The sequence below is a fragment of the Suncus etruscus genome, chromosome 4 (assembly GCF_024139225.1).
Source record: "Suncus etruscus isolate mSunEtr1 chromosome 4, mSunEtr1.pri.cur, whole genome shotgun sequence".
NCBI classification, from domain to species: Eukaryota; Metazoa; Chordata; class Mammalia; order Eulipotyphla; family Soricidae; genus Suncus; species Suncus etruscus.
Genome location: NC_064851.1, coordinates 112,760,111 through 112,786,658, shown reverse-complemented (window position 1 = coordinate 112,786,658; position 26,548 = coordinate 112,760,111). Strand labels below are relative to the sequence as shown.

General features: G+C 33.8%; 2 protein-coding genes and 1 pseudogene across 2 annotated transcripts in view; 2 read left to right on the top strand and 1 right to left on the bottom strand.

Annotated features, from left to right (window-relative positions):
• Positions 1 to 26,548, top strand: part of LOC126005982 (prefoldin subunit 3-like) — a 1,144,584-nt pseudogene that overhangs the window by 750,989 nt on the left and 367,047 nt on the right.
• Positions 1 to 26,548, bottom strand: part of GLRA3 (glycine receptor alpha 3) — a 559,340-nt gene that overhangs the window by 457,954 nt on the left and 74,838 nt on the right. The gene's annotated exons all lie outside the window — the stretch shown is intronic.
• On the top strand, positions 14,256 to 16,448 carry LOC126007193 (disintegrin and metalloproteinase domain-containing protein 20-like). Its single transcript, XM_049772670.1, has one exon. The coding sequence runs from the start codon at positions 14,256 to 14,258 to the stop codon at positions 16,446 to 16,448; it is 2,193 nt and encodes a 730-aa protein (XP_049628627.1).

The window sequence follows — 26,548 nt, the reverse complement described above, 5'->3', positions numbered from 1 at the left end:
CCTCTGAAATTAGAGTTCTTGGTTGTTGTACAAATTGTAGCCAAAGCCTAGACTAAGGTCTTTTTTATTGGTCCCAGGATATGTTTTGCCCAGACATGGTGGTCACATCAGTTTTCTGTAGTTAGCGATTCTGGCTTTTGCACTGATCAAAAGATGATATGTCTTCTGATTTCATCTTATTGTTAGGCATTGAGATGAGACAACTTGCTCTTAGACAAAGTTGTGGCCATTTCCTTGTTATCAGGATGTTATACCAGAACTGGCACATATTGGTGTCAGAGCAGGATTAAAAATGTCCCAGAGGGAGTTTTGTTCCTGGAGCTGTTGTGAAGAACTGTGTTGGTTCTATATCTGAGATCTAGGGTTCGGGGTTGGAAGGTCACTGTGTAATAGCATGGAGTCTAAGTTGGGACCACATGACATACGTTCAAGGTAGGAGGTGACCCTGTATTATAAAATGTGTTAGTTCTTATCCCTAATAGTTACGAACTTGTTTCTATATGTGTAATTTCCCCTATTTTTGCCTTTGCCTTTGCAATAAGAAATGGTGCTATCTTATATTGCTGGTGCATTTGGTGGGGAGAGTGTCAGGCTCCATCTTCTCTGTGCTCTGGCTTTGACCTAAATTTTAATCCTAGGCAAGAGTTTTTCTTTTAGTTTTTTGTACCCAGTATAACCAAAACTTCAAAACAAGTAAAGTTAAGTAAGTATAGCAAACAAAACCAAAACCAAATATATATACTCACATATACATATAAAGAAAAAAATAAACAAAAATGAGTTTAATAAAGCAATTAAGGGAACCAAGTTTTGCAGGAGACTACCTTGCATTTGGAGATAAACAGGTTAAGAGGTAGTATTATAAAGGTCTTAAACTTATAAAGGAAATATAACCTTCCCCATTGTCTTTTGGGATATTCTTGTGGAGGGTGGAATCCAAGGCATATTTTCATCACAAAGCCCAGTCTTGTTCAGTTTGGGAAGTGATTTGCAGCATAGTTATCATATATAAAAATATTTACCATATATAATGGCAATAGTTATACACTGAGTGTAACAGAGAAGATAAATGTCTTCTAAAATAATGAGAAGCTATAGTGCAACTCTGCATACTTTGGAGGTAGACATTGTCGGTAGACTTTGGAGATAGACATTAATGGATCTTCATCACATATCTCTTCAAAGTCAGGGAGAGAATGAAACACCACTTCCAGGAGAAATATGACCCTTTTACAGGAGACAGAATTGCTGTATGCTTGAGAAGTCAGTGCCCAGCCTTGAACATGATTAGAAACCACCTGAGCAATCAAAATTTTAATTACATCATTAAAGGAGAAAATATTCCAAGATATCCAAGTGCTTTAGAACTTTGAAAAAAGTCTCAAGAATTAATCAATTGTCATTTTTCGTTTCCCAACATACAGTTGAGCAATTAAGAACCTAACATGTATAGTTCACACTTATAGATGCATTGTGTAAGAATTTCTAATTCTAATTATATAATGAAATTTTATCAAATATATTATTGTATATCATAAATTATGTTATATATTACAATATATAAGATAATATAATATTATATAATAATATATTAGATAATAATATTAAATATTATACAATAATACTATATTATTCTCTGATAAATTATTTCTGTAAATGTAAATATGATATTCATAAAATGGTTAGATTAAAGGTATTCTAAAATAAGTTTAGTAGATAAACTTATTTAATATTTTTTGGGGCCACACCCGGCGATGCTCAGGGGTTACTCCTGGCTGTCTGCTCAGAAATAGCTCCTGGCAGGTACGGGGGACCATATGGGACACCAGGATTCGAACCAGCCACCTTTGGTCCTGGATAGGCTGCTTGCAAGGCAAATGCCGCTGTGCTATCTCTCCGGGCCCAAATATTTTTTAAATGTAATTATTATTTATGCTTTTTCAAGTAACATAGTGGTTGTAGAAACCTTGCTTAAAATTATTTCTTTAGGACCAGAATCGTTACTCAACCAGAGCACACTTGTTTTGCATGCATGGATTCCCTACCAAGTCCTAAATGATCCTCTAAGCATCACAGCAGACAATTCCAAGTATTGATTTTTTTCAAAAGTAGCCCTGAGCATTAAAAAAATGTAACTCTATAAAATGCATGCATATGATTATTGTGGCTTATTTTTTTATTCTTAGTGCAATTATTGAGCACTGTTAATTAGTTTTTTCTCAAAGAATCTAAGAAAATCTGATAAAATAAAACAAGCATTAAATTACATACTAATGAATTTAATTGCTGTTCCAAGATATTTCTTTTTTGGTCATTTTTTTATATCTCCCTTTCTATTAGTTTTTGTTATTCTTGATAGTTCTTACCTGCATGCACTTATGCTTGGTGGTAACATTTCTACTTATTCAAATCCATTGCTCATGTCTCTCTCTGTTCAACAATTGATTTCTTTATAGGGAGCAGAGAGACACTGGTAATACAATGATATTAGGGATTACTCTTGGATTTATACATAGAGAATCATCTTGGTGATTTATAATATAATTGTGGTGGTGGGGATCATACCGAGTTTGGCCAAGTGAATGGTGAGAGCCTTAAGTTCTATAGTCTTACTCCGGTCTCACTACTAGACATGTTTATTATAGAATATTATTTGGAAATAAACTCAGCTGTACTCAGGGATCACAACTTTAGCTTGGAGGAAACATATGTTTTGGTCACATAATTCATTGCAGAATTCAGTACAGTTGCTAAGATTTGACATTAACTAGATGCTCAATAACAGATGAATGGATATTGTAGAGGTGTTAAGTATATACAAAGGAATACTAAATATCAGGAAAAAATGATGAATTTGTGTAATATGCCTGCAACAAAGAACTCCAAGAAATAGTCAATGAGGTAATCCAGAAGAAGCTTACAAAACATAGTGATATCACTGATATCTACTATTTAAAATAACTATATGAGGGAATGAAATAAATTAAAAAGGGCATGCCTAGATCACTTTTGGGACTAGAGTATAAGAGGGAAAGGAAAGAAATAGAGTGCAGGAGAGAGAAGAGGCAGAGGAGAAGGAATAGGAGTGAGGATTAGAGAGAGGTCAAGGGGGTTCAAGTTTATCTGTGATGTTAGGAGTGACAGCTGAATACACAGACTACAGAATCAAAACCCTGAAATCATGAGACCTAAAGTAGAGAAAATGAACACAAAATGTGCATGTGAAGATAGAAGACAAGGTGTGTTCTATAAAATGAACAAAGGATGAGCACTATCAGTCACATTTGTTTGCTAAAGGTTTGCTTAGGATAAAAGAGAGAAAACATGAATGTTCACTGAGAAATAATGAACCAATTTTATAAATAGCAAAAACACTTAAAGATATCAAACTGGACATACTAAATTAATAGATATGATTAAACATTTTATCTTTTTCAAGTAAACTCTAAGGGTTTGTATATTATAGCTGTTTTCATAGTTTGCATTAGTGAGTGTTCTACATGCAGCCTTCCTAGATTTAAGTAAGTAAATAAGCTACTGGATAGTAAATATATTTATTTAGAATATTTAATTATCTATGCTCATTGATTTTACTTTTCTAAAAGCAGTAAATTCTATTTAATAAAGATTATTTTATAATAAAATATATTTACATTTATTATACATAGAGTTTACTAACAATGACATTTACCAAAAATAAATTTGGATTATATTAGAAAGTGTTCAATAGAACAATTTATTTAGTTTTCTTATCCTTATCTACTTGTTGTGTTCTTTAATAGAGATACATATTCAGTGAATATTTTGGAATCAGATTCTATTTTTAATATTGATTATAACAAACATATGTGAATGTATCTATTTGATTATGTGCAATTAAGATAAGGAATGAAGATGAAATGGTTTACATTATAGCGTAGTTCAAAGGAAGTTATATGGATGACAAATTCTCATTGTGAAGACACTTTAGTTGCCATGGTGTTTAGAACTGAACATGTTTATTTGCTAAGCAGCTGATCTAGAATGAAATAATTGGTTATAACTCAAGGAAGACCGACTTATATTTCAACTAAGAAGGTCCCATGTAAGAAAAATATCTCAATCTTGATGGCAAGATACCAATATTACCTATGAATTTACTTCTAGTGAGAAAGTAAAATACATGCCTTCAATCATTTGCTTGAAAATCATTAATAACTTAACTGTGATTAGAAATGCACTAAAATTTTGAATTATTTATAATATATGTAATCATGTGCTGTACAACTTAAAACTTGATAGTGTATGTCATTTATGCAGCATTTAAACAGTAAGTTTTCTTATTAAAGATACATTTTTATTTCTATTTTTATTTTGGGGGGTTTGGGTCACACCAAACTGAATTCAGGGATTACTCCTGATTGTGCTCTCAGAAATTGCTCCTGGCTTGGGGGACCATATGGGACGCTGGAGTATCGAACCTCAGTCCGTCCTAGCTCAGTGTGTGCAAGGCAAATGCCCTACCTCTTGCACAACTGCTACAGCCCCCAAAATACATTTTAAATAGTTCTTAATGAATGTATTTCTTAAAAAAGAACTTGAACAAATATGTTAATAATCTAAAATATTTTAATTGTTCCATAATATAAGAGAAATTGTGAGAAATTGACCTAGAACTAAAGTGTATATCAACAGAGAAGTGTTGAATCTTTAGCATAATTTAATATCATATTAATATTATCATATTACTATTATACTAATATCATATTAAATTGTATTATATTTAATATATTAGAATGCCATTTACTGTAGTTTAGGGCAGAGCTGTGTAGGATAGTAGTGCATAATGTAGCATGGAACATTGTACTATAGTTTTTTAATATTTTAGCAGTAAATTATAGTATTGATGTAGTATATCATAGTATTAAAATAGCAAATGATAGTATTCACATAGCATAGTAATATAGCGTAGTATATCTTAGGATAGCAAAACATAGAATAGAGTAGCATAGTACACTATGGTACTCTGTGATACAGTATAGCATAATACAGCACATTAGAGTACAATTCAGAACACTATAGATAGCATGGCATTGCTAGCATGGTATAAAATCGCTATAGTATGCTATGGTTGGTATGGCATGGCTTATGTTATGGGATGCTATATGTCATAGTATGATATGGTGTGTTTTGGTATGGCATAGTGTGATATGGTTAGGTATGGTATGGCATGAAATATAAGACATGGTATGGCATAGCTAATATAGCATAGTATGGGAAGGCATGGCATAGAACAACAGAGCACAATACATAGCACACAGCACACTATAGCATTATAGAGCACAGTATAACATTGTACAATATATTACATACAGTATAGCATAGCCAGAATGACATGGCAAGTATTGTACAGTAAGTTATGGTATTATGGTACTTATGGTAAGTTATGGTGATGTATATATGGTATAGACACAGAACTGTATGGAATGGTATGGCATGGCATGGTTTGGTACTGTGTAGTTTTGTATAGTATAGTAAAATAAAGTATAGTTGAGAATAATATAGTATAGTACAGTAAATTATAGTAGAGCACAGTAAAGTACAGCTTACCATAGTCTAGAATAGCATAGCATACAATGACATGGCATAGTATATCATAACACTTTAGCAGGATGCAGTGTAGTATAAGTTAGTATAGTATAATATAGACATATACTATAGAAAAGCATAGTGTAACAAAGTATAATATATTGTAGTAATGTATAATATAGTAAGATATAGTAGTATGGTGTGGTGTTTGAGGTAGTGGTGTGGTGTAGTGTAGTTAACTATGGTGGGTCTGGTGTGGTTTGGTATGATGTATTGTGATTAGGTATTTTCTGGTTGCTGCAGTGTGGCGTAGTGTGGTTTGATTGTTTTGGTGTGGCATGCTGTGATCAGTGTGTGGTGTGGTAGAATATAGTGTAATTTATTTAGCAGAGTGTGGCATGGCAAGCATCCATAGCACAAAAGTACAGAACAACATAGTACAGTACAGTATAACATAGTATAGTTTTATATATTAGTGACAAATTGCACTTATTTGTTGGATCTTAACCATTAACTACAGACAATTTTACAATTAAAAAGTATATGAGACTATATTATTTTTGAAAATAAAGGATAATTCAAATTTTATATCTATTTTCAAGAAAGCTAACAATTGACAGCACTGTCTTAAAAGTACAGCAAAGTACTAAGCAGCACAACAAAACAGTAAAATATAGAATGGTACATTAAATTACAATAAAGTATAATCAATAAATAAAGTATAGTTCATAGACATATTGTAACATAAATTTAGTATATTTAATGTAGTACATTATAGTATTGTTTAGTGCAGTATAGTACTGTACAGTATTTTGTTGTATGGTAGGTATATTATGATACTGTCATTATGATATGTTATGTTATGGTATGGTATACTATGGTAAAGCATATTACAGTATGGTATAATATGGTCCTTTAAAACACAGTGAAATATAATATGGTATGATTCAGTACAGTGCAGTATAGTGTAACCTAGTACAAAATAGTAAAATGTATAGTATAGTACAATATATCAAAGTATTGTGTAGCAGTAGTATAATGTAGAATAGAATAGTATAGTGTCATATTGTAATACAGTATAGAATAATGTAGTATATTGAAGTATAATTTGCTATGATGTATAGCATAGTGTAGTTTAGTGTCATCTAGTGTAGAGTAGTATAGTGTAATGCAGTGTAGTGCCATATATATGGTACAGATATATAATATAGTATGCCATATGGTAGAGTAAATTACAGTATTATACACAAGCATGGTATAGTGTGGAAAGAATAATATGGTAAAATACAGAATAATAAAGTAAGGTATCATATATTTCAGTACATGACTGTAGGTACAGTAGAGTATGTTGTAGTGTTTCATAGTGCAGTGTAGCATATCATAGCATAGTATAGGATAGAGAAGTAGTATAGTATAGTATAGTATAGTATAGTATAGTATAGTATAGTATAGTTTTGTTTAGTGTAGAGTAGTGTAGCATAATAACTGTAGTGTAATGTGGTGTGATGTGGTACGGTATGGTATGGTATGGTATGGTATATTGTGGTGTGGTATGGTAAGGTATGATAGTATAGTATATATTTAGTAGAGTATATAATTGTATGTTATGGTATATTATATATAGTATAGAACATTACAGTGCATTGCAGTACAGTACAGTGTAGTATCATATTGTATAGTGCAATTAGAATAATTAGTATAGTAAGGGTTGCTGAACTTGAGATTCCAAAGCTCTGACCTCTGTGTATAATTTTGCAGTATTTTGTCTCTTTTTTAAATAATTTTTCCTTGCTCTCTAAAGAAACATGTCTATAACATTAAAAGAGAATGTTGCAACTTTACTAAGAAGAGTAAAATATTTTAGCTGTATCTTAAATACTAAAGGTTATGATTCCAAAACTCAGACACCGGATGAAATTATTTATGTTTATTTATGTTCCTTGACAGATCACTGACATAAAATGTTCTAGTTTTGTTGCCATTTTGAGATTATAGTTACATACTAGTTATAACCAATAGCAAGATATGCTAATTGTTAGAAGTATTCAACTTTACAGAAAAATTCTCTTCTGTGGTTTTGTCAAAGTTAGTAGTTAATTTTCAAAAATTGCTTCTTTTCTCATTCACAGTAATTGTGCTTGTGTCTCTGTGTGTTTTATAAATGTGTATCTCTGAATCCACAGACATGTATATAATCAGGCGATATTTTATATATAATGTTTCAATTAAATTTTTGCTCTTTTACTTCAATATTTTAAGCAAAGAATGAGGAACTGAACATTGAATTTAATTTAATAGATAGATAATTTTTCCTTATAATTTGGTGTTTTGACCTAAACTGAAAATTTAGAGATATATTTCATTGCTTCTAGTATCATACTTTTTTTTGTTTGTTTTGTTTTGGGGCCAGAAACAGTGGCTCTCAGAGGTTACTCAGAGCTCTGCACTCAGAAATCGCTCCTGTCAGAGACAGGGAGTATATTAGATGCTGGGAATTGAACCGGGTCCGCCCTGAGTTGGCTGCGTGCAAAGCAAACGACTTACCATTGTACTATATGTCTGGCCCCTCACATCATACGTTTTTAATAGAGATATGAGTTTGACAAACAATGTAATATTAAAATTTTCATATTTGGGGCCTGGGTGATAACACAGTGGTAGACATTTGACTTTCACACAGCTGACCCAGAACAGACCTGGGTTTGATTTCTGGCATCCCATACTTTCCCCAGAGCTTGACAGAGGCATTGCTTAGCACAGAGCCAGGAATAACCAGAGTGCTACCAGGTGTGGCCCCAATAAAAGCCAAAATATTTTTCACAATCACATAAAATTGATTACAAATATTATGCAATCGTAATCTATGTGCTTATGTCATTAAAATATGGGCTATTTGTTTAATACGTGTAGTGATATTCAGTGAGACTTAAAGATTAATTATGATCGATTTGGTGGAAGCTTTGGGAAACCCCAGTTCATGTGACTTCTTGCTCTATGTCAAGGATCAATTCTGGAGACTCTTGGGGTGATGAGTTGAATATTTAATGTGCTAGAGATCAATATATGGTGAAGTGCACAACTGAGGCAACTTCACCTCTGTATAGCCAGCTTTATAAAATACACTAAAAGTGTATTCTTTCTTCATTTAGTCAATAGACTGAGCAATGGTCATGGTTTAGTCTTGACTGTGCTCAGAAAAAAGACCTTCCCATTGGTTCTCTTGAACACCTTTCTGGCTTTCTTATCCCTTAAATCAATATTTTCTACCTCATAAATTATGAAAGCAGTGACATTATCTTACCTTGATGTACTACCCTTTTGGTATTAGATTTCTATCCTAATACATGACATACTGGCAATACAAACTTGGAGTCCACCTCCCAAGGCATATATGACAAAGATAATAGTTTCTATAATTACACTCTCTTCTGTTACCTCCAGTTTTATAAATGTTACATATATCTTCTTAGTAAAGCATGGTTGTTCTAATAATGTTGTTTCCTGTTTTGTGTTTAAACTCTGAAAAATGGTTTACACATCTTATATATAAGCAAATGCAGGAAAGAGACAAGCATAGAAACTTTGAATAATTCATGCCATCTCCCTCAAATATTGTTTTCATTTACTCTGCTATAAAATAAAAAATCTGAAAAATAAAAGCAATAATACAAAATACACTCTTGACTAATAAAATTGGAAAATAAGATGCAGTATTATAAATAATAATATGTCTTCTAGACCACTTTCTACTAAAAATGCTAGGAAGGATTAAGTCTTCTTTTAATCCTTATTTAAAAACGTAAGCTCTCTGAGGAAATAATGTTATATAGATGAGCAAAACATTCAAGCCATTGGATCCAGATTGATAGTACAGCAAGAAGGGCATTAGCCTTGCATGTGATTAACATAGCTTCAATTTTCAGCATCCCTATATGCTTGCCTTGCACACGGCTGACCCAGGACAGACCGTGGTTTGATCCCCAGTGTCCAATGTGGTTCCCCAAGTCAGGAGCGATTTCTGAGTTCATAGCCATGTGTAACCCCTTGTCCCCTGAGTCTGCCAGAAACGATTGAGTGCAGAGTCCAGAGTAATCCCTGAACCAGTGTGAGCACAACAGAACCAAAAATATCTAGTCATAAAAATCAATGTTGATATCTTTCATAATCTTGATATGAATGGTTATTTTAGCTTGACTTTAGCAAAGGAAAGGGAAATCCCCAGTACTATAAATAATACAATCTTAGATCTCTGTTTGTTTGTTTTGATCACACTAGGTGACGCTCAGAGGTTATGTTACTCCTGGATATGCACTCAGAAATTGCTCCTGACATGGGCCACCATATGAAATGCCAGGGGATCGAACTGCAGTGGGTCTTAGGTCAATTTTAGATCTTTTTTAAAATTTGCTATAGAGGAATTGCAATTCACTATCAATTCCACCCACCATTTGCCTAACTAATTTGACTGTTGTGTGAGCAAATGCCCTCATTTGAAATATAAAGTATAGAATTTCTTCATTTTTTTTATTTTTATGTAGAGAAAAAATGCAGCATATTTTATTCTCAAATGTATTCAAATTCAACATCAATTCTTAGCTAATTTAAATATTTATATGGCACAAGATATAGAGCTGGTTTATGAACATTTGAAGACATAGATTAATTCTTTATAATCTTTCAGATCTTAGAAAATAAAGGCACACTAATAACTAAATATTTAATATGTTGATTTGCTAATGAGGAGGGTGCCTAGGTAAAGAATTCTGTACACTGTATGACTGAAAGCCAACACTAAACAATTTTGTAAGCACGAATCTTAAATAAAGCAATTAAATATATGATTATATTAATGAGGAGGCTTTTGACAAGATCCAATATTCATTAATTTCATGACTAAACAATGACCTGGAGAGTTAGTATGGAAGGATCCTTTCTATTATAATGGTTACCTAAAACAGACCCATAGCCAATATTATACATAATACTAGAATTTTGATTAAAATATAATGCTGCTCAAATCTGGCATAAGGCAAAGATGTCCATTTTCTACATGCTTTTGAGCATTGTATTAGATTTTAAAGCAAGAGCATAAAGAACCAAAAAGAAGTCAGAGGAATTTAAATAAAAAAAGAAGTCAAATTATCTTTATTTGCATATGAAACACTGATACACATTAAAGGACATATGGAGTCCACAAAATTTTTCTAGAAAGCATTCAATACAGGAAAGAGGCTGGTTACTAAGCCAATAGACCAAAACTGATTAAAATTCTACAGGAAAATAAATCATAGGAAAAAATAAGAATGTCTACCACTTAGCAATTTCTAGTACAGAGAAATTTCTACCATTAAAATATAAATATGTTTAAGAAAGCTATTAGAAAAACATGCACTATTGTATTGATGGCCAATGCACATTATGTCCTCATTTTCCCTATGAAAAGTATTCTTTGCTACTTTCATACTGGAATGCATACTGCAAAGCTCTCTCTCTCTCTTTCTCTCTCTCTCGGTCTGTCTCTCTCTCTTTTGGAGAAGTCCATTCTCTCTAGAGAGCAAGTTATTCTCTATTCTCCATCTCTCATTTCCATCTTCACAATTTAAATTGTACTTCAAAAACAAAACATAATTTTGAATAAAAATCTTTGAATATAGGTGGGGCTGGAGCATAACACAGCAGTAGGGTGCTTGCCTTGCACATGGCTGACCCAGGACAGACCTTGGTTTGATCTGCAGTGTCCAGTATGGTTCCCCAAGTCAGGAGCAATTTCTCGGTTCAGAGCCAGGAATAATCCCTGAGCATCACAGGGTGTGGCCCCAAAACCAAAATAAAATATAGGAATATTCCAAAATATAGAAAATATTCCTTGTGCATGGATTAGGATAATCAGTATATCAAAATGACCACCTTTTTTAAATACTACATAGATTTAGTTCAAAATTTATCACAATTAAGACATTTTCCAAGAACATAGAGTAATTAGTTAGAAAGTGTGTAGAATAGGGGCCGGGAAGGTGGCGCTAGAGGTAAGGTGTCTGCCTTGCTAAGCGCTAGTGTTGGATGGACTGCGGTTTGTTCCCCCAGCGTCACAAATGGTCCCCCCAAGCCAGGAGCGATTTCTGAGCGCATAGCCAGGAGTAACCCCTGAGCGTCAAATGAGTGTGGCCCAAACCAAACCAAAAAAAAAAAATGTGTAGAATCAAAAAAGACCCCAATATCCAACACTATCGAGAAATAAAATAGGGAGGCATCTTATATACTAACTTGGTATTATATACCAAACAATATTGATTAAAATGTGTATATTACATTTAATACAAGCGCTGACCAAATTCTGTCAGAATAGAATATTTCTGTTCCAACCCAATTATATATGTTGAGATAATTTTGACAGAGTAAATAAGAGCATGGAATGATATAAAAACACATTGTCAACAAATAGAAGTGAGAGAATTGAATATCCAAGAATACTAAAACAATGCTTATTCCATTTTTCCAACCGTGCATGAAATTCATCTCAAATGAGACCAAAGACTGATCAAAACAAAATAACGGGAATGTTCTGTAAATTATATTTAGAGATGAGAATCCAATGAGGTTGGCCAGTGCAAAGCAAGTGCTAGACATCTCTCCAGTTTCACTACTAGAATGTCTTAATGTAAGGGACAACTTAGATTATGCAAGGTTGAATATGGACAGTACTATGCTGAGCAAAGTGAGTCTGAAGAAGAGGGATAAACACATAATCACTCATTTGTGTAATATAAAGAAATATCGTATGGTATTAATATCCAGAGATAATAGAGATGAGGGGAAACTTGCTACCAATAGTGGAGGGAATGCAAGGATAGTTAGAAATGAACACTATGGACAAGAACGAGGTGCTGAAAGGAGACAAATGATATGCATTGTACCCCTTCAAAACAACATTACAAACCACAGTGCTGAGAGTGAGACAGAAAAAGACATGGGGGTGGGCAGGGAAATATCTGCCCAGTAGTAAGCATGAGGAGGGAGGAAATATATTAGGGATACTGGTGATGGGAAACATGCACTGGTGAAGTGTATTATACAGTGTTTAGCATGAAACTGAACCATGTCCAATTTTGTAATGTGGTGCTTAAAGAAAAAAACATACACAATCATTAACTATTCTGTAACTTTGCTACTCATTCTGATTCAATTACACTTTACATATTAAAATATAAAATAAAAATATTTGAAGGAAAAATATTTAATAAAACATGTTCATATTTTTTAAAACTTTTCAGATTTTTGTTTTTTACATAATACTAATAAGGTTATGAAAAGATCAGATTAGTGCTATGACACATTTAGTTTTCTGTATATAGCTCAATAATATAGATAAATTAAAAGAAGGCCAAATTCTAATCTGGACATTACATGTAAATTATAAAATGGTAAATATAACTTGCGGACTTTACCTAATAAATTTTACAATTAAACAGAAATGAAATTTTAATAAAATTTAATTTTAATAAACATAAATAAATTAAATAATATACAATAGTAAACACTATATTATTTATGATATATAACATATTATATGACACATACTATACATTAAATATAAAAGATAAATTTTAATAAATTAAAATTAAGCAGAAATAAGAAGCTCTATTTCAAGAAATGAATAGAGGAAAATGTTGTATTTTCTTAGTAAAAGGAAAGTTTCAAGATTGGGGAAGTTCCAAAAAAAAGAAAGAGACAGAAAAAGTTAATTAATCCTTAAAAGAAAAGGACAGGAAACAAAGGAATTGTTCACACAATAGTGTGCTTATATGAGAACATACGTGTTCCATCCCTGACATGACATCTGGATTCCGAACCCAACACAAATAAATAATGGTCATATTGCTAGCAGACATAGAGCAAGTCTTCAACTCAGCTTGTGTGATCCCTGAAAGCAACAAAAACTGTAAAAAGAAAGGCTAGATAGTATAACAGGTTGGGTTCTAGACTTGATAATGCTGGTGAATGTTCTGTTCTGTGCACCATATAATAATGTCTTTTGAGTATGGCAAAGACTCATGCCTGAGGACAGAGCTGCAAAAAATCACTGGAGAATTTGTCTCCCAAAAGACAAAATAAATTTGAAAAAAATATAAACAAAGTGAACCAAGCCTCTAGACATATATTCTAAATTAATGCATTGTTTTTTATATTACCTAAAGTATTATTTTAATGGTGTGTTTAGGTACATTAAAAAGCAAAGCATTCTGAACCATGTGTTAATTGAAAGAACACTGTAATAGACCATAGGACTCCTTCACACAGATTTGCTGAGGCTATGCTTAGGGGTCCATTAAAAGCTTATTATGAATCACTCAGCCAAACCATTATTTCAAAGTAGATGAAATTCAGAATAGTGCCATTTGATTTGCCCTAAATGCGAATAAGGTGTTAACTAATTTTAGCCTTGATTTTCTGTTGTCTTGTTATTTTTTCAAAACCCATTTATTGTCTATTTGCCTTGATTTCTTTCAGTACCTTGCATTGATCAAGTGACACTGTAAGAAGACACATATTTAAGGTCAGCACTCCTTAGAGTGAACTGAGGTGACAAGATGCAACAGTAATCCTTTCAGCCCTCTCCACTGATCTTACCAATAGATCTTCATAAAGGCTGCATAATTGTCATAAGTGAGAAACTATTAAGAGTGACCATGCAGCTGCTGCTGCTCTGGCTAAAGGTGCTAATTTTTCACAGTGGATGTTCACAAGTTATAGACTCTCAAGAGAAAGGTAGACCAGAAGTAATGATACCCTTGAAGATAACAGACTCTGACAGTAGCATGAAGTCTTCAGAGTGGGTCTCTTACAGCATGAAGCTTGATGGCCTTAGAGAAGTTGTCCACATAAAAGTCATTAAACATTTGTTGGCCAGGAATATGCCAGTGTTCACCTACACTGATCAGGGTACTCTCCATCAGGAACATCCTTTCATACAGAGCAACTGCTATTATTATGGCTATCTGGAAGGGGACCCATTCTCCCATGTTTCCCTCGATACCTGTTTTGGGGGATTTCAAGGAATTTTACAGAAAAGCAACACTGTTTATAAAATAGAGCCAAAGTTAAATTCAACCACATTTGAACATCTGGTATATAAGCTAGTCAGTGAGAAAAAAGAGTTTCAAGCCAGGAGATTTGGATTAACAGATGAAGAATCTCAATGGGAATTCAAGATTAAAAGTAATGACCAGTTAATCCCTTCTGAGCAGAGTGAAGGTATGGGCTGGTGGACCCACAAACGATATCTTAAATTAGCACTTATAGTTGGTACTTTATTGTATCGTGATTATAAATCTAACGTCACTTTGACACTTTCTTCAGTAGTGTCTTTACTCAGCAGGGTAAATAAAAATTATGTCCAATTGGATTTAGCACTCATTTTAATGGGACTTGAAATCTGGACTGATGAGCTTCATTTCTCTTATAGCCCAGAGAGAGAGGCAATTATATATTTTTTTGAACATTGGAAGTTAATGACTTTGAACATACGTATCACACATAATGTAGCAATATTGCTTTGCCATATAGAGAGACAGTCATTTGATTACCATGCTGTTTCAAACATTGCATGTGAACCTAGCTATAATGTGGCTATAGTTCAGATCAGGAAAGAGAACAGCATCGATCATTCTGCATTTATGTTCACAAGAGCAGTTGGTCTTTGCCTTGGTATTAATTTAGATAATGAGACCTGCGTATGTGGGCTCTTAGGCGATTGGTGTATTATGAATAAAGGAAACATATTTTCAGTTTTGTTCAGTAACTGCAGCTACAGTGATTATTATAACACAGATCTACGTTGTCTTTCAAGTCCACCACCAACAGAGGAAATTAAAGGACTGATACGCTGTGGGAATAGTAAGCTTGAAGAAGGAGAAGATTGTGACTGTGGCACCATTAGTTCTTGTGCAAATGATCCATGTTGTGAGGCAAATTGCAAACTGGCACTGGGGGCTTTTTGTGCTTATGGACATTGTTGCAAGAAATGCAAGTTTTTGCCAGCAGGTACATTGTGTAGAGAAGTGGAAAGTGAATGCGATCTTCCAGAGTGGTGCAATGGAACCTACCATGAGTGCCCTGAAGATGTTTATGTGCAGGGTGGAATCTCGTGCAAAGGCGGTGGATTTTGTTATGGAAAGAGATGCAAAAACCGTGAAGAACAGTGCAGAGGCATTTTTGGAAACCAAGCTAAGAGTGCAAGTCTTACTTGCTACGTAGACGTCAATAATCGAGGTGACCGTTTTGGTAATTGTGGTTATAATGCTACTTTATATAAACCATGCCCTATTAAGGATTCTTTGTGTGGAAGGATTCAGTGTGAGAATATAGAGACAATTTCTATTCTGCAAGATCACATTACCCTTATTTCAACTAATATTAATGGTCTCCATTGCTGGGGTGTTGACTACCATTATGGGGCATACACACCTGATGTTGGTGAAGTTGAAGAAGGTACTGAATGTGGAGAAAATCACGTTTGTGTTGAAAAACAATGTATCCATACATCATACTTCACAAAACGTTGTGATCCTCTGAAATGCAATCTCCGTGGAATCTGCAACAATCGACATCACTGCCACTGCAATCCTGCTTGGGGGCCACCCTATTGCTATGAAATGGGTGTGGGGGGAAGTATTGACAGTGGCCCACCACCTGCAAGTTATTTTTCTGAGGCTCAAAACTCATCTCTGTTTGAAGTTTTACCCACTAATTTTGATCTTCTTCTGCAATTGCGTGTAATCATTTTTTTACTGGTTTTCATTGTTCTAGTGATAAAAGCAATTATCCGTAGAGGAGATTATTTCAGCATTTTCTGTAGAAGAAATGTTCAATCACAATCCTAGAAAGAATACCTAAATTTATGATTATAAATAAAAAGACTCAAATTTAATTTTTATGTATATCTTTTGTCTCTTGGCACAACAGAATATATGCCAGAGTTCACATACGAAGATAGACTGAGTGCATTAGCATATGGTTTTATGATAATTATTCATTTAGCAAGTAACATTGTAATTCTATAGAAGATGGTAATTCTGTAGAAAGACATTATTATTGGAGTGTTTTTTTCCTTTTCTAAAATTAAGACGGCATTCAAAGTCAAGAATATTTATCTATACATAAGATAAGGAGGTAATATATAAAATATAAAAACAAAGAGAAAACACAGTAACAAAAGTAATAGTAATATCCAAAGTATTGAATCTCAGAAATTGAAAGTACACTTCTATGATGAATATATATTTATGACTAATAAGCATATCAGCACTTTTCTAGGATTTACAACGAATCATTTCTATATGGGTAGGATTGTCCTTTTGACACCATTATTTTCTCTAAGTCATGAATATATGTTTCCCATCTTTTCTGCCTTCACAATGAAGGCCTTTCATAATGATTCCTAACTTTTATGGAAGGCTTTCAAATCTTTTTTAAGAAGCTTTCAAAGTATAAAGTATTTTTCTTTCTTAACTTGTATTTCCTTATTGATAATACAGTACTTATCAATTTGTACCATCTTTTGAAAATTAGTTTCTGAGCCCACAGAGATAGCACAGTGGCGTTTGCCTTGCAAGCAGCCGATCCAGGACCAAAGGTGGTTGGTTTGAATCCCGGTGTCCCATATGGTCCCCCGTGCCTGCCAGGAGCTGTTTCTGAGCAGACAGCCAGGAGTAACCACTGAGCATAGCCGGGTGTGGCCTAAAAACCAAAAAAGAAAAAAGAAAGAAAATTAGTTTCTAAAATATGAATTTACACTCTTTACAATGTTTCAGTTGTCTTAGTAGATATTAAGACCTTAGAATTTATTAATTGTATAATACCTCTTAGACTCTCAAAGAAATCCAGTTATCCAAGAGTGATCATTCAAAGAAGATAAATATCTACTAGCATATAATTAAATAACATAGCCAGTCCATAATTGTTCACTAATTGCAAATACTTAAATTAATTTAGCAATATTGTTCATAATCATACAAGTTAAGTGTAAATAATGATTAATATGTGAAATATTAATAGGTTTATATATGTCTGGTAAACTTTGGTTCTAGTATATTTGAAACATTTGTATTTTATATATACATGTGAGCAATAACAAAACACTACAATATGCAGCCTTACAGAGTAATACCAACATTTTGGCTAATGTAGGATTAAGGAAAACAATGATTATCAATACTGGTCAAACAATTCAGAACATGTTCATTAAGCTGACTGCTAGAACAAACGACTTTAAAATTGCTGTCTTATAAACAAGAAGTCACAATTATGAATGGTTGATTTTAAGGTTTAAAATATATAGAGCGTACTAATGTGGTTCACATCTTGAAATATACAACACTAAATGATAAATATGAATAATGATTAATATAGAAGAAACCTGTATTAATTTGGCCAAAGTAATCCTTTTGTTGGGTCAGGAAAAAAGAATAAATTTATTCTGTGATTCAAATTTGAAGTGATTGACATTGTCCTCCATTGATTTCTTCTTCTTTCCAATATCAAGGCATTTAAATCATCTGATGGGTTGCTATATATGTTCTAAAATTGAAATGCTGAAGTGCAAATTCCAGAACTTCAGAAAATGATCTCTGTAGAAAATTATTTAGGATAGAGAATATAGAATAGGGTGTTTTTGTTTTGTTTTGTTTTGTTGTTTTTTTTTTTTTGGTTCTTTTGGGCCACACCCGGTGACGCTCAGGGTTTACTCCTGGCTATGCGCTCAGAAGTCGCTCCTGGCTTGGGGGACCATATGGGACACCGGGGGATCGAACCGCGGTCCGTCCTAGGCCAGCGCAGGCAAGGCAGGCACCTTACCTCTAGCGCCACCGCCTGGCCCCAGAATAGGGTGTTTTACAAATTTTATAAAATCAGAGTCTTGAAATAAACAGACCTGGAGCCTGAAACTCTGTAAGCCACACACCTGCATATATAGTGACATAACCTGCTCTTTTTTATTTTCATATTCCTCCCATTTGGAAAAATAGTTTCATCTAATGTTCTCTCCTCTACACCTAGATGGCTAATTTAAAACACAGGTGTGCCCATCAATTATACCTGAAACCCAATGCAACCAAACTCTCTAGAGACTTGGAAGAGCCATTCCTCAGTCATGCTACATCTTATCTTGACCCTAATCTAGGGATTTATCCCATCTTGTGGGGAGCTATCCTTTAAAAACAGTAATGCTTAAAAATATTCTTGCAGCCATCTTGTATATTGTTGGTTGGTGGGTATTGGCGGTGTTATTTCTCAGATATATCTTTTAACAGAATAGTAGACAATTAGATGGCCACACTCAAATAATACTGCATAGAAGGAAAATACCCAGAATGTCAGATATATGGTTAGTAACTGCCTAGCATAAAAAAGTCAATAGTCGATGATATCAAGTGGCTAGAAATCTGAACCTCTACCACAAAACCCCACAATACTGAAAAAATAATAAGTAACCTAAAGAATACAATTGCAATCACTGATAGGACAGATAGATGTAGTCAAGTACAGAAACACACCAAAAGGCTTGAGTCTTGTCAGAACTAAAAGGATTTTTAACAGAATATAAGCAGCACTTGCCAGTACAATCAAACATTTTGACAATAAATTCAGCTTACAAAAAGAGTGTTCTTGAGGATATAAGATTCTAAATGAAATTAAATGAGCTGAAAACACTAGCAAGCCATGAAAGAGAATCTGATATCTTGCCAACTGTATAGAAAGACTTAATTTGAAATACAAGCCAGCATTCATGAGAAAGTAAGAAATATATAAAATAGGACATTAGAAGTAAATGTACTTAAAGAAAAAAAGGCAGCTAACTCTCAAAAATTTGTACTACCAATATTAATGAATAGTTGGCACAGAAAGAATAGGTAGTCGACAATAAATAACTGGACCTTTTCCATACTCTGGATAAAGGCAGCAGTGTAATTTCAAGAGAATATAAAATGTCAAACAAAATATATTAAATACAAAATCAAAACATGTACCCATCACTATGATAATCACCTATTTGATCATTTTATGATTATCTGCTGAGATAGCAATGTAAAAGAACTTCAATAATGGCAGTGCTTGGGCTGGTATTAATAAGAATTTTAGTGATAACATTTGAATAAACAATGGAAAGTTTACATATAATATATATATATGTATATATATAAATAATTTGTCATGTCTGTACCTGAATTATCAAAACCTCAGTTTATTCACAAAAATATATAAACCAACCCATTAAAAATCATCAAGAGAAGGGGGAGATAACAGAGAGGAGTAGGTAATTTATATTGCATGCATCTGGCCCAGGTTTCAACCACAGTATGGCATATTTTTCACTGACCCTGCAATGAATGGTTTCTGAGAACAAAACCAAAATGAAATAAAAACCTCAGGAAAGTCTCTACAGCAGAGTAACAAGAGCTGGGGATTGAATCAGTGAGCTGGAAGATGAGATAAATAATAACTCCATACAACAGAAGTGATTGGAAAGCAATTTAAAGTAAATATTCAGGAAAAGGAAAAAATCCTCAAAAAAATGTGAACAGATAAAAATAGCAGTCTTTTATAAACTTAGCAGAAAAGACATGAGAATCATGGGGATCCCATGATTCAGGAAATAAATCCTCAGGAAGAATGAGCAGTCAAGGACATCATTGCAGAGAAACTTCCTGAACAAAAGAATGCATGCAATGCCAGAAGAATACCAGATAAAACAGGTCCCATAAAATCACCCCAAGACACACCCTATTCACAATGACGAATCTCACAGATTGTGATTGCATATTGAAGAAGCAAGATCAAAAGGAGAAATTACATTCAAAAGAACATCAAAAGATATACAACAGACCTGTCACAAGAAACCCTCAAGAACAGAAAGCAGTGGTGCCATGTAGGGACAAATCTCAATGAAGGAATGCTTTAACTAGAACACTTCATCCAGCCATACTCACGTTCAGGTTTGAAGAAAGTATGCATAGAGTCATAATAAACAACAGATCAGAAACATTACGGACTCAAAACCAGCTTTAAATGTCAAACTGAGAGGTCTACTTTTAGACAAGATATACCAAGAGACAATCATATTCAAAGATAACACTAAATCCAATGGCAATTGTAAAACTTAAAGTCAAAAAGAGGTAGATCAGGCACTTTTGAAATTTGTTTGGAACAATAAACACCCTAGAATAGCTAAAGCAATCATTGGGAAAAAGAATATGGGAGGAATTACTTTCCCCAACTTTAAACTTTACTACAAAGCAATAGTTATCAAAACAGCATGGTATTGGAATAAGGACAGACCCTCAGATCAGTGGAATAGGCTTGAATACTCAGAAAATGTTCCCCAGACATACAATCACCTAATTTTTGATAAAGGAGCAGGAAATCCTAAATGGAGCAAGGAAAGCCTTTTCAACAAGTGGTGTTGGCACAACTGGCTAGCCACTTGCAAAAAATTGAACTTAGACCCCCAGCTAACATCATGTACGAAGGTAAAATCCAAATGGATTAAAGACCTCGATATCCGACCCCAAACCATAAGATATATAGAACAACACATAGGCAAAACTCTCCAGGACATTGAGACTTCAGGCATCTTCAAGGAGGAAACTGCACTCTCCAAGCAAGTGAAAACAGAGATTAACAGATGGGAATATATTAAGTTGAGAAGCTTCTGCACCTCAAAGGAAATAGTGCCCAGGATACAAGAGCCACCCACTGAGTGGGAGAATCTATTCACCCAATACCCATCAGACAAGGGGCTAATCTCCAAAATATACAAGGCACTGACAGAAATTTACAAGGAAAAAACATCTAATCCCATCAAAAAATGGGGAGAAGAAATGAACAGACACTTTGACAAAGAAGAAATACAAATGGCCAAAAGACACATGAAGAAATGCTCCACATCACTAATCATCAGGGAGATGCAAATCAAAACAACAACGAGATACCACCTCACACCACAGAGAATGGCACACATCACAAAGAATGAGAACAAACAGTGTTGGCGGGGATGTGGAGAGAAAGGAACCCTTATCCACTGCTGGTGGGAGTGCCGTCTAGTTCAACCTTTATGGAAAGCAATATGGAGATTCCTCCAAAAACTGGAAATCGAGCTCCCATACGATCCAGCTATACCACTCCTAGGAATATACCCTAAGAACACAAAAATACAATACAAAAATCCCTTCCTTACACCTATATTCATTGCAGCACTATTTACCATAGCAAGACACTGGAAACAACCAAGATGCCCTTCAACAGATGAATGGCTAAAGAAACTGTGGTACATATACACAATGGAATATTATGCAGCTGTCAGGAGGGATGAAGTCATGAAATTTTCCTATACATGCATGTACACAGAATCTATTATGCTCAGTGAAATAAGTCAGAGAGAGAGAGAAAAACGCAGAATGGTCTCACTCATCTATGGGTTTTAAGAAAAATGAAAGACATTCTTGCAATAATAAATTTCAGACACAAAAGAGAAAAGAGCTGGAAGTTCCAGCTCACCTCAGGAAGCTTACCACAAAGAGTGATGAGTTTAGTTAGAGAAATAACTACATTTTTAACTGTCCTAATATTGAGAATGTATGAGGGAAATGTAGAGCCTGTTTAGAGTACAGGCAGGGGTTGGGTGGGGAGGAGGGAGATTTGGGACTTGGGTGATGGGAATGTTGCACTGGTAATGGGTGGTGTTCCTTTTATGACTGAAACCCAAACACAATCATGTATGTAATCAAGGTGTTTAAATAAAAAAAAGTAAATGCAATCTTTATGAGACACAGATTGATAAAATTGATCAAAAAGCTGAATCCACCATTCTGCTGCCTACAAGAAACACATCTGAAGAGTTAGAACAAACAAACTCAAAACCAAATGCTAGAAGACAAACATTCAAGCAAACATTCTATTAAAAAAGCAGGAGTGGACATATTAATATCAGATAAAACAAATTTTAGATTTAGAAAATTGAAATGGGACAAAGATGGACATTTTGTAATAATCAAGGGGTATGTAAAATGGGAAGGATTCACTCTCCTAAACATATAAGCACCCAATGATGGACCAATAAAATACTTAAAACAAGTATTGGCAAATCTGAAAGAAGACATCAATAGAAACACAACAATAGTGGGAGACCTAAAAACTGGCCTGTTATCCCTGATAGATCAACTAGGATAAAATCTAATAAGAATATACAAGCTCTAAAATGAAGATATGGAAGAAGTTCACTAGTAGTATATAACCTTTAGAAAACTGGATAAACATTCTTTTCCAGTTCACATGGATTATTCTACAGGTTAGATAGTATGAATATACATAACACATACTTTTATAAAATTAAGAGAATATAATTGTACAAATGACTGTCTCAGATTATAATGCACTGAATTACAAGTGAACTACAGACACAGAGGGAAAACTTTAACACATGGAAATTAAATGGCTCACTATTAATCACTGGGTCAGAAATGAAATAAAAAAGGAAATCAAAAGATTCCCTCAAATAAATGTGAATAAAGACACAAATTACTAGAATTTGTGGAACACTGCCAAAGCAATACTAAGAGGATAATTTATAGCTTCACAAGGACAGATCAGGAAAGAATAAAGGGACTACATAAATAACACAACTTAGAAAATTAGATAGTGACCACAAAATGAGCCAAAAAATAGTCAGGTAGAAGGAAATAGCACAGCTTTGAGCAGAAATAAATAAATTGAAGTCCAAAGTACTATTTAAAAGAACAACTAAAGAAAAAAAATTTTGAGCAGATCAAAATCATCGATACACCAATAGTAAAACTCATGAAAAAGGAAGAGAGAAAAACTTATTAAATCAGATTAGTAATGAAAATGGGAATATCATTGACGATATGACAGATATTCAAAAAGTAATGAGACTACTTTGAGAAACTTTATGCTAAGATACAAGATTGCCAGGAAGAAATTCTAAATTCTTCAACTCTTATATTCTTACACAGTTGAAGAAGGATTATGTAGCATATCTAACCAGATATATCACTCTTGAGTAAATTATAATCAAAATTCTTCTTCACAAAACAGAAGCCAGTCTCAAATATATTCACTAGCAACACAGTACTGGTAGTACTTGCCATAGAAATAGGGCAAGAAAAAGATATCAAGTGTATCCAGATAGGAAAGAAAGAAGTCAAGCTTTGACCTTTTGCAGATGACATAATATTATATTTAGAAAACCCGTAAGACTCCATCAAAACTTTATAAAAACTATTGATTCATAGAGCATAATAGTAAGCTACCAAATTGACATTCATATATCAATGGTCTTATACACAAATAATGATAGAAAATAAATAGACATTGAAAAATCAATACAATTCATGTAAGTGCCACAAAAACTCAAATATCTTGGAGTCAAATTAACTAAGGAGGAGAAGGACCTATACAAAAATCCTACAAAACACTGCTTCAAGAAATAAAATAGACACAGGAAAAGGAGACATATATCCTGTTCATAGATTGGGAAATTAACATCATTAAAATGGCAATACTCCCCAAAGCATTTTACAGATTTAATGCAATTACTTTAAGAAAACCCATGATATTATTCAAAGAAGTGGAACAAACAGATCTTAATTCACTGCGAACAATAAACATACATGAATAGATAAAGAAACCCATAAGAAAAATAATATGTGAGGCATTACTTTAACCAACTTTAAATTATACTACAAAGCAATAGTCATTATAACATAAACATATAGGAATAAAGACAGACTCAGATTAATGGAATATAATTGTGCATTCAGACTATGTTCCCCAGACATAAAATCAATTAATCTTTATACATTGTCAAAAAATGCAAAATAAAGCAACAAAAACCTCTTCAACATATGTTGTTGGGATAACTAGTCAGCCAGTGGCTGACCGAAATGAAAAAAAAGAACTCAGACTTACATCTAATACTGTGCACAAATGGATTAAAGATATTGATATTACACCCAGAACCATCAGGTTTATAGAACACTTAGGTAAACACTCCATGACATTGATACTAAAGGCACTTTCAAGGAAGAAAAAACATTTTCCAAAAAAGCAAAACAGAGATAAACTAATGGGACTACATTAAACTGAGAATTTCTGCTTCTCAATGGAAATAGTGACTAGAGTACAATGACCACCCACAGAATAGGTGAAACCATTCACCTAATCATATAAGGGGCTAATATCAATATATTCAACATACTGAAAGAATTGAAAATTAAAAAGGAACTTGTAACCCCATCAATTATTAGAAGAAATAAGCAAACACTTCCTCAAAGAAGAAATACAAATGACAAAAAGACAAATTAAAAAAAATGTACCATTTCACTAACCATCAGGGCTATGCAAATCAAAACAACAATTAGGTATCATCTCATGCCACAGAGACTGGCACACATCATAAAGTACAAAAGCAATCAGTGCTGGCTGGGATGTGGAGAGAAAGCAGCACTCTTTCACTGCCATCTAGTCCAGCATTTATAAAAAAACAGTATGAAGATTCCTCAAAAAACTGAACTCTGAGTTCCCATATGATCAAGCTATACCACTACTAGGGAGATATCCTAGGGCCTAGGAACACAATATCACTATCCAAAATGCCTCACATTCATATATTCACTGCAGGATTATTTACAATAACCAGTACCAGAAAACAACCCAGATGCTCAACAACAGAGGAATGGCTAAAGAAACTGTTGTACATATATACTATGGAATACTATGCAGCCATCAGGAAAAATGAAAAGTTTCCTATGGATAAAAGTTTTCTATACATGGAAAGACATAGAAATTATTATGCTGTGTGAACTAAGTCAGTGGGAGAGGTAGACAAAGAATAGTCCTACTCATATATATTGGATTTAAGAAAAATAAAAGACAGTAGTGTAATATTACCCAGAGAAAATAGAGATGAGGGCTAAAAGGATTGGCCCACAATATGAAGCTTACCACAAAGACTGTTGAGGGCAGTTAGATAAATATTTACACTAACAATTACCATGTCAAGGGTAATGAGTGAGAGAAATACAATGCCTATCTTGAATACAGGCAGGGGAATGGGTAGAAGGGAGATGGGATGCATTGGTAGTGGGAATGTTGTACTGGTAAAGGGATTTTTTTTACGGTTTTTGTTTCTTTGTTTGTTTGGGGGTCACACCCAGTGATGCTCAGGGTTTACTACTGACTATGCACTCAAAAATCACTGCTGTATTGGGGAATTATATGGAAAATCAGAATTCTAACACTGTCCTTACCACTGTTTTATCACTCCGGTCCCAGATGTTCTTTTTTATGACTGAAACCCAACTACATACATGTTTGTAATCATGGTGCTAAATTAATATATTATTATTTTTAAAAATCTACATGAGGCAGAAAGAGGAATAGACATAGAATAAATGTGTAAAAAAGTTAGTGTGGTATTGAGTCTATAGATATGAGGGCCAAGAGAACCAGTCCATTGTATTAAGCTTGCCACAGATAGTCCAAGAGTGTAATTAGAAAAGATATGGGACCTTATGACAATGAGATTTGGAAATGATCACTCTAGAATAGAACTGGGTGCTGAAGGGAGATAAAGTGATATGCCTGATACCCCTTCAGTCACAGTATTTCAAACCACAGTGTCAATGTATCAAAGAGAAAAAGAGGGGGGGGAAGTCCACCACAGAGACAGGTAGGGGAGAAAACTTGACTGGAAGGACAGGAGGGTAGCTGGGGTCATTTGTGGTGGGAACTATGCACTGGTTAAGGGATGTGGGCTAGATATTGACTGAAACTCAATCATGAATAACTTCATAATTATGTATTTACAGTGAAAAACAAATTTTAGAAAATTTCAGAAAAATACCTGATATCAGGAAAAAATAAAAAATAAGGATATATATTAAAATTTAAAGTTCCTTTGAAAGTA